Source organism: Pongo abelii, chromosome 16 (genome assembly GCF_028885655.2).
Source record: "Pongo abelii isolate AG06213 chromosome 16, NHGRI_mPonAbe1-v2.0_pri, whole genome shotgun sequence".
Taxonomy (NCBI): Eukaryota; Metazoa; Chordata; class Mammalia; order Primates; family Hominidae; genus Pongo; species Pongo abelii.
The window spans coordinates 13,239,846-13,254,358 of record NC_072001.2 but is presented as its reverse complement, the minus strand read 5'-3'; the positions used below and the strand labels follow the sequence as shown (position 1 = coordinate 13,254,358).

General features: G+C 48.7%; 1 protein-coding gene across 3 annotated transcripts; it reads right to left on the bottom strand.

Moving 5' to 3' along the window:
- Positions 1–9,013: 9,013 nt before the first annotated feature.
- LOC129050067 (uncharacterized) lies at positions 9,014–14,510 on the bottom strand. 3 transcript variants are annotated; one of them, XM_054531340.2, is made up of 3 exons: positions 14,363–14,510; positions 11,191–11,308; positions 9,014–9,494 (listed from the first exon to the last, which is right to left on the bottom strand). In XM_054531340.2, the coding sequence occupies exons 2-3, from the start codon at positions 11,221–11,223 to the stop codon at positions 9,288–9,290; spliced, it is 240 nt and encodes a 79-aa protein (XP_054387315.1). In that variant the 5' UTR covers positions 11,224–11,308; positions 14,363–14,510; the 3' UTR covers positions 9,014–9,287. The 3 variants fall into 3 exon arrangements, with proteins under 3 accessions (XP_054387315.1, XP_054387317.1, XP_054387316.1); XM_054531342.2 differs by having other exon boundaries at positions 9,102–9,494; positions 13,840–14,429; XM_054531341.2 differs by lacking the exon at positions 14,363–14,510 and adding an exon at positions 11,759–11,932 and having other exon boundaries at positions 9,103–9,494.
- Between the last annotated feature and the right edge of the window lie 3 nt (positions 14,511–14,513).

Sequence of the window (14,513 nt, the reverse complement as noted above, 5' to 3'; positions counted from 1 at the left end):
AACCTCAGGTCATCTACCTGCCTTGGCTTCCCAAAGTGCTGGGATTACAGGCATGAGCCACCATGCCCGGCCCTGTATTTTAATTTTGAAATGAAGTAACATATTTTATCTCTTTAATAGGGTTTTTTTGTTTGTTTTGTTTTGTTTTTGACAGAGTTTTGCTCTTGTCACCCAGGCTGGAGTGCAGTGGCACCAACTCAACTCACTGCAACCTCCGCCTCCCAGGTTCAGGTGCTTCTCATGCCTCAGTCTCCTGAGTCGCTGGGATTACAGGCATGAGCCACCACACCTTGCTATTAAATAGGTTGTTTTTGTTCAGTTAAAAGATGCTATTCACCACGGGCACAGTGGCTCATGCCTGTAATCCTGGCACTTTGGGTGGCTGAGGCGGGTGGATCACCTGAGGTCAGGAGTTTGAGATCAGCCTGGCCAACATGGCGAAACTCCATCTCTACTAAAAATACCAAAATTAGCTGGGTGTAGGGTTGGATGCCTATAATCCTAGGTACTCTTGGGAAGCTGAGGCAGGAGAATCACTTGAATCCGGGAGGACAAGGTTGCCATGAGCCAAGATCGTTCCACTGCACTCCAGCGTGGGAGATAGAGTGAGACTTTGTCTCAAAAAAGAATGAAAATACAGGCCAGGTATGGTGGCTCAAGCCTGTAATCCCAGCACTTTGGAAGGCTGAGGCGATTGGATCATGACGTCAGGAGATTGAGACCATCCTGGCTAACATGGTGAAACCCTGTCTCTACTAAAAATACAAAAAAAATAGCCAGGCATGGTGGTGGGCGCCTGTAGTCCCAGCTACATGGGAGGCTGAGGCGGGAGAATGGCATGAATCCGGGAGGCAGAGTTTGCAGTGAGCCGAGAATGCTCCACTGCACTCCAGACTGGGTGACAGAGTGAGACTCTGTCTCAAAAAAAAAAAAAAAAAAAAAAGGAATTAAAATGCAGTCATACATCATGTAATAATCAGAATACACTCCGAAAAATCTGTCCTTGTGCTAGCACCCTCGAGTATACTTACACAAGCCTGGACAGCAGAGCCTGCTGCAAACCCAGGCTATGAGGTACAGTCTATTGCTTCCAGGCTACAAGCTTGTGCAACATGGTACTGTGCTAAATACCACAGGCAGCTGTAACACAGTGGTGAGGACTTTAGGGTCTAAACATAGAAAAGGTACAGTAATAATACTGTATTGGCTGGGCATGGTGGCTCACATTTGTAATCCTAGCACTTTGGGAGACCAAGGCGGGCAGATCACACGGTCAGGAGATCAAGACCATCCTGGCTAACACGGGTGAAAACCCATCTTTACTAAAAATACAAAAATGAGCTGGGTGTGGTGGCACACACCTGTAGTCCCAGCTACTCGGGAGGCTGAGGCAGGAGAATCACAGGAACCTGGGAGGTGGAGGTTTCACTGAGCCGAGATCGTGCCGTTGCATGCCAGCCTGGGCAACAGAGTGAGACTCTGTCTCAGTAGATGAATGAATGAATAAATAAATATAACTGTATCATAATTGTGTGGGACCCCTGCTGTATATGCAGTCTGTCCTTGACTGAAACATCTTTATGCAGCACATGACTGTATTTCAAAAAGAAACTAAACTTCTAAGACTCAAGAATGAAAAAGTTACAATCTGCATACAATGTGATCACTCAGACTTATTTTTTTATTTTTATTTTTTTAGATGGAGTTTTGCTCTTGTCGCCCAGGCTGGAGTGCAGTGGCGCGAACTTGGCTCACTGCAACCTCTGCCTCCCGGGTTCAAGCGATTATCCTACCTCAGTCTCCCAGGTAGCTGGGATTACAGGCCTGCACCACCACACCCAGCTAATTTTTTTGTATTTTTAGTAGAGACACAGTTTTTCCATGTTGGTCAAGCTGGTCTCGAATTCCTGACCTCAAGTGATCCACCCTCCTCAGCTTCCCAAAGTGCTGGGATTACAGGCATGAGCCACTGTGCCTGGCCTTAATTACTTTCTCATTTTCAGCATCAGTTTCTTGTTTTCAAACAGCTCTGCTCTTTCTTGTGCATATTTATCTTTCCTCATATCTACTGCCTCCTCCATCTTATTATGCCTGCGAAGATGAATGAGATAAACAGTTTTAGGGGCTCATAACTTCACTAATATTCATATCTATGGCGTGGGCATAAGCTTTTATTTTCTGTACTGAGGAACACGTGAAAACCTACTGCTCTCCTTTTGACATTTCTAATTTATCTTTTAACATCAAGATTTCTCTCTTCAGGACCAACTGGTGGCTTTCTGAATCATGCACCTCCTTCAGGTTTTTCACTGCTAGCACATGGGAGGCCTCATGTCTGACCAATTCCTCTTCATAAAATAAGGTGTTCATCTCAAGCTTGCATTTTATTTTGGAAATCTACTGCAGATGCTCTAAAGAGGCACCTGGTCCCGGGCCTCCTTGCTTCACCTGCAGAGGAAGGTTAACATAAAGTGATGAATCTGTGTGTCTTTGGGGTTCACACTTTCCTTTTATCCCTGGCAAGTACAGACACCTTCCCAAGGACTATTTGCATGCCGGACTACCCCGAATGATGTTGCTGACCTGGATAATGAGATCCAAACTCTAGGGGCTGCCTTGCAGGGAGACATGCCCAGATCTTCCGGGGACCCCAGAAGCTTTGTCCCACCCTCTGTTCATTCATCCATGCAACACTCTTTTGAGGGCTGACTCTGTGCCCAGCCCTCTTCTGGTGACTGGGGTGTCTGCTCTCATGGGTGGGGGTACTGACAGCCAACCAATAAAGGAGCAGATGAGACACAAACACAGGCTGAGTCATAAGGAATGGAGAGCATGCCTGATGGTTATGGACAGCATCTATGAGGTGGTCACCTATTAAGTGAGGTATCAGGCCAGGGGCAAAGAACAAGGCCTGGGTGAGGGGGTGAGGTGGGAATGTACTGCAGGTGCTCATGGCACAGAGAGAGGCCAGTGTGTCTGGAGCGGTGGTGAGGAAGGTGTGGGAGAGGTGCTTCCAGGCTGCTGGAGAGCTGTGGAGTGATGAGGGCCCTGGCTGTGAAAGTGACATGTTCTGACTTCAGCCTGCCAAGCTCACTCTGGCTGCCATGTGGAGAGGAGACTCAAGGGCCAAGAAAGGGGCATGGAGGCCCAGGCACCAGCATGTTGAGGTCCAGCCAAGCTGAGCTGCTGGTGGCTGGACCAGGCAGCAGCAAAGACGACAGAAAGGAACAGATATGTTGGGCACATGTGCTAGAGGAAGAGCTGACAGGTCACTGAGGCAGGAGGAAGAGGTGAGACCCATCACACCCTCCTCACACAGGAGGAGACACAGGCCACATTACACTGCCAGGAGACCCGTCCACTGATCCAGGCCATGCTACACTGCCAGAGACCCATCCACTGACTCAGGCCACGCTACAACTGCCAGGAGACCCTTCCACTGACCCAGGCCATGCTACACTGCCAGAGACCCATCCACTGACCCAGGCCACGCTACACTGCCAGGAGACCCGTCCACTGACCTAGGCCACGGTACACTGCCAGAGACCCGTCCACCGACCCAGGCCACGCTACACTGCCAGTAGACTCGTCCACTGACCCAGGCCACGCTACAACTGCCAGGAGAACCGTCCACTGACCCAGGCCATGCTACAACTGCCAGGAGACCTGTCCACTGACCCAGGCCACGCTACACTGCCAGAGACTTGTCCACTGACCCAGGCCACGCTACACTGCCAGAGACTTCCACTGACCCAGGCCACGCTACACTGCCAGAGACCCGTCCACTGACCCAGGCCACGCTACACTGCCAGGAGACCCGTCCACTGACCCAGGCCATGCTTACACTGCCAGGAGACCCGTCCACTGACCCAGGCCACGCTACACTGCCAGGAGACCCGTCCACTGACCCAGGCCACGCTACACTGCCAGAGACCTGTCCACTGACCCAGGCCATGCTACACTGCCAGGAGACCCATCCACTGACCCAGGCCATGCTTACACTGCCAGAGACCCGTCCACTGACCCAGGCCACGCTACACTGCCAGGAGACCCGTCCACTGACCCAGGCCACGCTACACTGCCAGAGACCTGTCCACTGACCCAGGCCACGCTACACTGCCAGAGACCTGTCCACTGACCCAGGCCATGCTACACTGCCAGGAGACCCATCCACTGACCCAGGCCATGCTTACACTGCCAGAGACCCGTCCACTGACCCAGGCCACACTACACTGCCAGTAGACTCGTCCACTGACCCAGGCCATGCTACACTGCCAGGAGACCCGTCCGCTGACCCAGGCCACGCTACACTGCCAGAGAACCGTCCACTGACCCAGGCCACGCTACACTGCCAGTAGACTCGTCCACCGACCCAGGCCACGCTACACTGCCAGGAGACCCGTCCGCCGACCCAGGCCACGCTACAACTGCCAGGAGACCCGTCCGCCGACCCAGGCCACACTACACTGCCAGAGACCCGTCCACTGACCCAGGCCACGCTACACTGCCAGGAGACCCATCCACTGACCCAGGCCACGCTACACTGCCAGAGACCCGTCCACTGACCCAGGCCACGCTACACTGCCAGGAGACCCGTCCGCTGACCCAGGCCACGCTACACTGCCAGGAGACCCGTCCGCTGACCCAGGCCACGCTACACTGCCAGGAGACCCGTCCGCTGACCCAGGCCACGCTACACTGCCAGGAGACCCGTCCGCTGACCCAGGCCACGCTACACTGCCAGGAGACCCGTCCGCTGACCCAGGCCACGCTACACTGCCAGGAGACCCGTCCGCTGACCCAGGCCACGCTACACTGCCAGGAGACCCGTCCGCTGACCCAGGCCACGCTACAACTGCCAGGAGACCCATCTGCTGACCCAGGCCACGCTACACTGCCAGGAGACTCGTCCACTGACCTCTTGCCTAGGCCTAGCCACTGTGGCCTTCTGTGCTCAGTCCCTCCTTGGCCTCCACTGCACCCTCTGGTCCCAGCAGGGGCCCCGACGGATGGCCTGCCTGCCTTTTTTTTGGTCAGCGGCAAGTCATGGGCTTTAAGGAGCTTTTCTAAAACTGAACTGCACTGAATTTAGGAAACCAGGATATGAAGAAGGATACGGATTGATTGGACTGAACCAGGATAGGAGCTGATTAGTTGTTGGTTTACTAGGACTTACCGTGAACTGCCTGAAACTTTTATATAGGAAAAAAAAACAAAACTTGGTGATATAATTTCAAATCTCATGTGAAACTGTTATCCCCAATGTGGGAGGAGGGACCTCGTGGGAGATGACTGGATTATGGGAGATTTACCGCTTGCTGTGTTTGTGATAGTGAGTGAGTTCACATGAGATCTGGTTGTTTGAAGGTGTGTAGCATCTCCCTGCTCTCTTCCTCCTGCTCTGTCTACGTAAGATGCGGCTGCATCCCCTTCCACCAGATTGCAAGTTTCTTGAGGCCTCCCCAGAAGCAGAAGCCTGTATAGCCTGCAAAAACTGTGAGCCAATTAAACCTCTTTTCTTTATAAATTACCCAGTCTCAGGTAATTCTTTTTGTTTTTTTTCTTTTGTTTTTTGGGACGGAGTCTCACCCTGTCACCCAGGCTGGAGTTCAATGGCACGATCTTGGCTTACTGCAACCTCCGCCTTCCAGGTTCAAGTGGTTCCCCTGCCTCAGCCTCCCGAGTAGCTGAGATTACAGGTGCCCACCACCATGCCCAGCTAATTTTTGATACTTTTAGTAGAGATGGGGTTTCACCATGTTGGTCAGGCTGGTCTTGATCTCCTGACCTCAGGTGATCCACCTGCCTCAGCCTCCCAAAGTGCTGGGATTACAGCCATGAGCCACCACACCCGGCCTCAGGTAATTCTTTGTTTTTTTTTGAGATGGAGTCTTGCTCTGTCACCCAGGCTGGAGTGCAGTGTTGTGACTTTGCCTCACTGCAACCTTCACCTCCCGGGTTCAAGTAACTCTCCTGCCTCAGCCTCTTGAGTAGCTGGGATTACAGGCATGTGCCATCATGCCCGGCTAAGGTAAATCTTTATAACTGGGAGAGAATGGATTAATATACTTGGCTTTCAAACATGAAAGCAATCAAAAGGCAGGATCCCACCCCACCTCTCCACATCCCTGTCTTGTCTGGAACTGCCTTGGGTAATGCTCAGCCGGGACGAGCACATTACACAAGGTGATGTCCACATGATGGCATCAGCAAGGATGAGCTTTCTGTCTTGGTTAAGAGTAAAGACCCTAACCCAGAACCACCTCGAGGGCTTTGGGCTCACTTTCTGCTTGCTTGGTCCGCACCGTGCTCACGAAGTTTGCACTCCTTTGAGGCCTCGGCAACAGGGTTCTAGAGCTGAGCTTCCAGCTACAAAAGGAAGATGCGCTTTTCATTAACACAAAGCAAGCACAGCCTCACCAGTTAGATCTTCACCCAACGGACCTCTAAGAGAACAAGACCTTTGTATATTTTTGCCTTCATCAAATCTTATCACAAATTAAAGTTTCAGAAATACACTTCAGGGCTCAGCTGAAATGGTCAATTAGTAATAAAGCAAGTTCAAATTTTAATTTAAGTTGATACTTGAGATTAGATTTCAAGAAAGGAGACTGACTTGTGAAAACAAGTACTTCTGATATCTGCAAAACACTGATTCATTTTTTTAAATGCACAATTTCAAACACACACAGAAGAGAGAGTAATGAACCCCATGTGCCTGGCAGCCAGCTTTGACAGTGAGCAACTCAGCCAAGCCTGCTTCACCTCTGCCTACACCCAAACCATTAGAGAGCAAATCGCAGGCAATGTTCATTGCACCCATATGTGGAATGGTAATCCTTAGTTAGGGGTTTCATTAACTCAAGTTGTAACTGGCTACAACAACAAATATATTTGTGTTCTAAAATAAACTGTCTAAAAAGAAAACAAATAGGTATTCTGTGGCTAAAAAGCAAAAAGCCCTGAACTTGAAAGGAACATGAGCATGTGCTTCCAGGCCTTCTCATTCGTGGAATTCATTAAGTAGGTTTTAATAGAATTTTTTTGAGACAGAGTCTAACTCTGTCACCTAGGCTGGAGTACAGTGGTGTGATCTTGGCTCACTGCAACCTCCACCTCCCAGGCTCAAGTGATCCTCCCACTACAGACTCCTGAGTATCTTGTACCACAGGTGCACGCCGCAACCCCAGCTATATATTTTTTCTTTCTTTCTTTTTTGAGACAGAGTCTCCCTCTGTGGCCCAAGCTAGAATGCTGTGGTGTGTCCTCGGCCCAAGCTAGAATGCTGTGGTGTGTCCTCGGCTCACTGAAACCTCTGCCTCTTGAGTTCAAGAGATTCTCTTGCCTCAGCTTCCTAAGTAGCTGGGACTACAGGCATGCACCACCGCAGGCTGGCTAATTTTTGTTTTTAGTAGAGACAGGGTTTCACCATATTAGTCAGGCTGATCTCAATCTTCCAACCTCAGGTGATCCACCCACCTCAGGCTCCCAAAGTGCTGGAATTACAGGCATGAGCCCCCGCACCTGGCCACAGCCAGCTAGTTTTTTGTACTTTTAGTACAGATGGGGTTTCATTATGTTGCCCAGGCTGGTCTCAAACTCCTGATCTCAAGCGACCTGCCCACCTTGGCCTCCCAAAGTGCTGAGATTAGAGGTGTGAGCCACTGCTCCTGGCCGTTAATCAAATTTTAAACTGAGCATTGCTTAAAACATGTCATTCATCAACAGCAGAACATTCAGAATACCCAGGGCAGCAGTTCTCAAAGTGGGGGCTGACAACACTGGGATCCTGAGATGTCATTAGAGCATAAATACCCTCTACTTACTTAAAAGGGAGTTTTAAAAACTTAGTACCACAGGAACATCTTTGAATAATTAGCTTCTGTAGGAGCCAGGAATTCTTTATGTACTTCATCCAGAACAGTGTATCAAAACAGATTGAATGCAGAAACAGACATGAGGACCCAAGTGTTTTCTATTAAGCCAGATATTAAAGAAACATTAAAAATGGCTGGGCACAGTGGCTCACACCTATAATCCCAGGACTTTGGGAGGCTGAGGCAGGTGGATCATGAGGTCAGGAGGTCGAAACCATCCTGGCTAACACAGTGAAACCCCATCTCTACTAAAAATACAAAAAAAAAAAAATTAGCCAGGCGTGGTGGTGGGCGCCTATAGTCCCAGCTACTCGGGAGGCTGAGGCAAGAGAATGGCATGAACCCGGGAGGTGGAGCTTGCAGTGAGCTGAGATCGCACCACTGCACTCCAGCCTGGGCAACAGAGTGAGACTCTGTCTCAAAAAAAAGAAACACTAAAAATATAAAAATGCCATTCTTCTCACTAAATTTTTAAATAAATAGTTACTTTTCAGTACAAATGTTAAAATGTAATGGGTTTTCGTTGTATTGAAAGAATTATCAGTTTTGATTTCTGCCATGGTGCATATTGAGAGCTGCAATCTACGTAAGTAAAAGCTCTTTGGGGTCCTTAATAATTTGTAAGAGTGTAAAGGAGTGCTGAGGTCAAGATGCTTCAGAAGCACTGGTCTAAAGCAAGTGGGTTGAAACGTCCTAGGCAGATTTGCCTTTTTGCTGCCACCGGCCTTGTATGGACTGCAGGTGCTCTTACTCACTTAAGCCAGGCCACAGCACAGCAGAGCATAAATACCCTCTACTTACTTAAAAGGGAATTTTTTTCTTTTTGAGATGGAGTCTCGCTCTGTCGCCCAGGCTGGAGTGCAGTAGTGCGATCTCGGCTCACTGCAACCTTCACCTCCTGGGTTCAAGCAATTCTCCTGCCTCAGCCTCCCAAGTAGCTGGGACTACAGGTGCCCGCCACCACACTTGGCTAATTTTTTTGTGTGTTTTTTAGTAGAGATGATGTTTCACCGTTTTGCCCAGGCTGGTTTCGAACTCCTGAGTTCAGGCAATCCGCCTGCCTCAGCCTCCCAAATTGCTAGGATTACAGGCGTGAGCCACTGCACCTGGCCAAAAGGGAATTTTTAAAACTTAGTACCACAGGAACCTCTTTTAATAATTTCACAGATAGCTATTGAAGGATAAGAACAAAATAAATGCTCAGCATATCAACTTACTTGGTTTCACAAAAACTTAAGATCCATTTTAAAGTAATTTACATAATGCAGCTCAAGTTTTCAAAGATGTTGTATTAAGGTCATACAATGTACCCCAAAACTTAAAGTATCATAATAAAAATTTTTAAAAAGTCCAATCAATACCATCGCTGAACCATCTAAACAGCTTCCTCTTTCTGAGCTTCTTGGATCTTCAGATCTCCTGCCACATCGTGTTGACTTTCTGCATGGCCACCTCCGTCTCCCCCTCCTTGTCCCACACCTTCTGCTTCTGGGAGCAGAGCTCTGCTACCAGCTCACTGAGCTCCAAGAAGTTCTGCAGGGCCAGCTTTTGCTGCTGATGGGCATCTTTGAGTTCTTTGGCCTGGGATTCCAATAACTCTGAGGCTTCAACCAATTGCTGAAAAAAAAATCACAATTATAGATGTTTTATGTTTGCTTAACAAAGGCCTGGAAGGTTTAGTCCCTTCACCATATTGCTTAAAAAAAATCACAATTATAGATGTTTTATGTTTGCTTAAAAAAGCCTGGAAGGTTTAGTCTTACACCATATTAAAGAGTTACAAGTGACAGCCAGTGCTGGTTACAGATTAAAGCCAAAGATCGGAGAAATCCCCTGTTTGGAAAAAGCCTTGTGCTCACCTCACCCCAGCCAAACATTCAATGGGAAGACCACCTGGGCTCAGGTGCTGAGCACCAACTCCACACCAAGCAAGACCCTGCAACTGCATTGAATAGCTTACAGCAGGACAGCTGGCTCTGTAACATCAACCTCTGCCTGATGTCATCTACACAACTGCAAAGGTGAATAAAGCATTTGGGCACTCAATCTAGTTGCTTAAACATAAGCAGAAACAGGAATACACACACACACTTAAACATAAGCGGAAACAGAAATACACACACACACACACACACACACACACACACACAGAGTACTTAAGATTTAAATCAGGCCAGGCACGGTGGGTCATGCTTGTAATTCCAGCATTTTGGGAGGCTGAGGTGGGAGGCTCACTTGAGCCCAGGAGTTCAAGATCAATTTCTGGGCAAAATGGTGAGACTTCATCTCTTAAAAAAAATAAAAAAGAAAGAAAGAAAAGAAAATTAAGAAGAAAAATATTTAAATCAAAATCTCCCTGGGTGGAGAGCCACAGTGGGACTTGCCGTGAGGTCAGCTGCACTGACATCAACCTTACCACTTGCTACACTGATGACTCGGGCCTCCCTGCAGCCAATCTGCTCAATAATCTGGTTGTTTAGTCACTGTCACATCTGCTGGTCTAAGACTGGAAGTGAGGGAGGAAAGGCCTCCCCAGGCCTCTCTGCCTAGCTCAGAGTTATTGTGACTACATTAAGCAATGAGACACCACCCAGCCCACGCAGCAGTCCCAGACGAGTCATGCAGGGGAATGACACCACAGATGATCTTAAGAAGCAATTTGGGTTTACAATCTGGCACATTTTAGAGGACAGATCACAAACTATAGGTCCAAGGACTTAAGTGTATAAATGAATGTATTTTTGAAAACAGAACCTAATTGTGCTATTACTATACTGGCATTTGAACATAAAGTTTCACATATCTTACTAAAAACCAAATTTATGAAAGAGTTATGGGGGAATTACCCACATTTTAACAAGTCTCTTTTGCAGCTCCCTGTCATCACAAAGATGCCCCTTCTAAGAGCAGGGGGTATGGTGGAGAGAGAAGGGAGTGTCACTGGTGTCAGGTGCAGCATGTCACTGCAGATAACACAGACATAGTTTCTCATTCAAAATTGGCAGGGGTGGGGGAGTTGCTGCTTATTTTGTGGGGTTGAACTGGAGATGACAGATGACTGTGAAGTGGGTGCCTGCTGCAGGCAGGGCTCTAACAGGCACCCATGACTGGGAGCCAAGCTTATCCCACTGACACGAGCTATGCAGCAACTGGCTGGTCCCTAGAACCAGGCTTGGCCCTGGTGTCCTGCATGCAGCAGGGACAGTCCATGAGTGGGAGTCCCAGGGAGGTCTTTAGACATCTGTATGAACTCAACCTTACAAAACTTTGCAAAGTCTCGTAAGCTTTTCTCACCCAGAACTGAGCCACCTACCTTGCGCAGTTCCTCATTCTCCTGCCACACCATGCTGCCTCTCTGGCCCTGCCAGCTGCTGCGTAAAATCTTGGCACAGTGTCCTTGTCCTCAAGTTGTCACTCAAGCCTGTTTGAATCTGAGCAAAAGAGGAAATAATTTGTGCTCCTTTCTGTGTAGTGACTATATGTAAACTTTGTTAGCTGACTTACTGCAAGTATTTAATAATTGAGAACACTTATTTTTAGTACTGTATACTAAATAAAATACACAAGGCAGCAATACTTAGGGGCCAGAAATACTGTTTACTACAAGTCAGTTATGGAATCATAACTTACAGTAAAAATGGGCACGTCCAAGACTCAATTTTTCTTTTGTCATTTACGGTAGAATATTTTGTTGCTAATTTTCTACACTATCTACTGGGAATATGTGTTACTTTTATAATCAGAAAAATAAACATTGCAGTCATGTGGCATATAATGATGTTTCAGACAACAGCAGACAGCATATACAACAGTGGTCCCATAAGATTATAATATCATATTTTTCATGTAGCTTTTCTGTGTTTAGATACACAAATCCTTACTGCATAGATCTGTAGCTGAGGGGCAATACGCTGTACCATGTGGCCTAGGTGTGCAGTAGGCTGCTCCATGTAGGTTGGGCTAAGTACACTCTATGATGTTCTCATGTCAACGAAATTGCCTGATCATGGCTTTCTGAGAGCGTATCCCAGCCTCTGAGGGACACACGACTGTACTGAAGAGCACCGGGTGATACAGGCTACAGCTGAGTTCTGTGCATGATGTGGTTGGAGCCCTGAGGGACGGGAGGGCTGTGGACTGAACTGTGTCCCCCCCACCCATTATTAGACACTGAAGCTCCAATCCCCAGTGTGACTGTATTTGGGGATGGGGCCTATAAGAAAATGATGAAGATTATGTGAGGTCATAAGGGTGGGCCCTGATCCGGTAGGATTCGTGTCCTTATAAGAGACCAGGGAGCTTGAGTGCTGCCTTCCCCCACCCTGTGGGAGGACATGGTGAGAAGGCGGCTGTGTGCAAGCCAGGACAAGACGCCTCTGGGACTTTTAGCCTCCAGAACTGTGAGAAAATAAAACTCTACTGTTTAAGCTACTCAGCCCATGGTATTTTTTTAGGGCACCTGGAGCCGACTAAGATGGAAGGATTCACCCTTCTGGGGAGAAGAGGCAGGGGGCCAGAGGCCTCCTCTGGTTTCCCTGGCTCTCCACAGAACTCCCTCCCTGCCCCTCCCCTTTGTGCCAAAACATCCTTCTAAGGGCAGACCTGATCGCACTGTTCAGAGGTCCCCAAAGCCCACAGAAAAGTCTCAGCTCCTGGACCTCATGAGTCCCATCCCACTGGGGGAGCTCCCTCTCTCTTCTGTTCTCTCCTCTCAGGAGGGAAAGTTAACAGCCTGCTTGGCCACCCTCTAGGGAGATGCCACGATGGGGTGCTGCATCCTGGTGATGAGCTGGGGGTAAGCCAGCACGTCTCCTCCAGGCCTTTTGTCAGAACTGAATACACATTGTTAAGATGATCTTTAGAAATGGAAGAATCAAACTGGGAAGAATTACACGCCTGTAGTCCCAGCCTACAAGGAAGCCTGAGGCATGAGGATCACTTGGGCCCAGGGGTTTTGAGTCCAGCGTGGTTAACATGGTGAGAACCAGTGTCCAAAAAATAAATAAACAAACAATAAATACATAAGGAAGAATCAGGTGACTGTTCCAGACTCCTCCAAAATGGGCATTGTGTCCCTACTCTGCTCTTCCCAGGACAGGGCTGTGCCTTCCCCTTTCCTGGCGCCTGTAAACCCGGTCCCTCTCACTAAAGAAGAGAGAAAAAAAGTGTTCAAAGCACTTTGAGTTATGCGAGGTGTGCAGAATGTATCAGGCCCAGAGAGACAGGAATATGGGACTTCAGTCACACACCTCATACCCATGCCCCAGCGACTATTTAAAGGCATTTTGTTCCTGATTAGCTTTATCTTCCTGTTACTGGAATTTGTGATAAAAAAGATAATACAGAGCCAATAAATAGCTTATGTTATTTTAATATACATTCCTCTGGCCAGGCCAGCCAAGGTGGGAGGCCCCCTTCAGGCCAGGAGTTCAAGACCAGGCTGGGCAACACAGCAAAACTCTGTCTCTATTTTTAAAATTCTTGGTAAACAATTTAGAAACTGCCTCTTCTTTTCCTTTAAAAACCCATTTGTAATTGCTGCTAATTAGAGTGTATATCAAGGCAACTTGCATCTCCAGGGTTGCAGTTCTCAAACTTGGCCCAAATAACTGTTTTTTTTTTTTTTTTTTTTGAGACGGAGTCTCCCTCTGTCACCCAGGCTGGAGTGCAGTGGCACAATCTCGGCTCACTGCAACCTCCACCTCCCGGATTCAAGGGATCCTTGTGCCTCAGCCTCCCAAGTAGCTGGGATTACAGGCACCCACCACCATGCCCGGCTAATTTTATTTTTATTTTTTGTAGAAACGGGGGCAGGGCGGGTCTCACCACGTTGCCCAGGCTGGTTGCAAACTCCTGACCTCAAGCAATCCTCCCGCGGAGGCCTCCCAAAGCACTGGAATTACAGGCCTGAGCCACTGCGCCCGGCCCAACCTCTCCGCCTCTCCACTTATATTAATTTTACCTCTGCTTCTTCTTTTCTTTTCTTTCTTTTTTTCTTTTTTTTTTTGAGACGGAGTCTTGCCCAGGCTGCAGTGCGATCTTGGCTCACTGCAACCTCTGCCTCCCGGATTCAAGCAATTCTCCTGCCTCAGCCTCCTGAGTAGCTGGGATTACAGGCACGCCCACCATGCCCGGCTAGTTTTTGTATTTTTAGTAGAGACGGGTTCACCATGTTGGCCAGGTTGGTCTTGAACTCCTGACCGCAGGTGATCTGCCCGCCTCTGCCTCCAAAGTGATGGGATTTCAGATCCTTTTTAGATCACAAAAGTGATCGAATCCCGGCACTTCCCGGGTGCTGGGTGGGAAGGTGGGGTGATTGCGGTGCTGCTGTGACTTAGGTAGATGCCCGGAAGGCCTCTCAAAGGCGGCCCTGTTTGCAAAGATCTGAATAAGGCACCTCCAGAGGAGCCGGCCTGGGGCAACCGGGGAGAAGGCAGCCGCACAAATTCGTGGTCAAGCCACTGCCAGGCTGGGAGCTTACTTACAAAGCAATGTTCCTCGACCCACAAAGGCGCAGTAGCTGCTCCAACCCGGGTCAGAGGACCCTCGGAATCGTCTCAGCCCACGCGCTGCCCTCTGACCCCACTGCCTTCCCGCCAATCCTGCATCCAGTCAGAGGGCGCCCCACTACGTGTG

Bases quoted from the DNA above. Each gene is read 5' to 3' on its own strand.
- LOC129050067 (XM_054531340.2), bottom strand. From the start codon at position 11,223: ATGGTGTGGCAGGAGAATGAGGAACTGCGCAAG. The intron at 9,495-11,190 runs GTAGGTGGCTCA...TTTTTTTTTCAG, and splicing joins AGAATGAGGAACTGCGCAAG to CAATTGGTTGAAGCCTCAGA.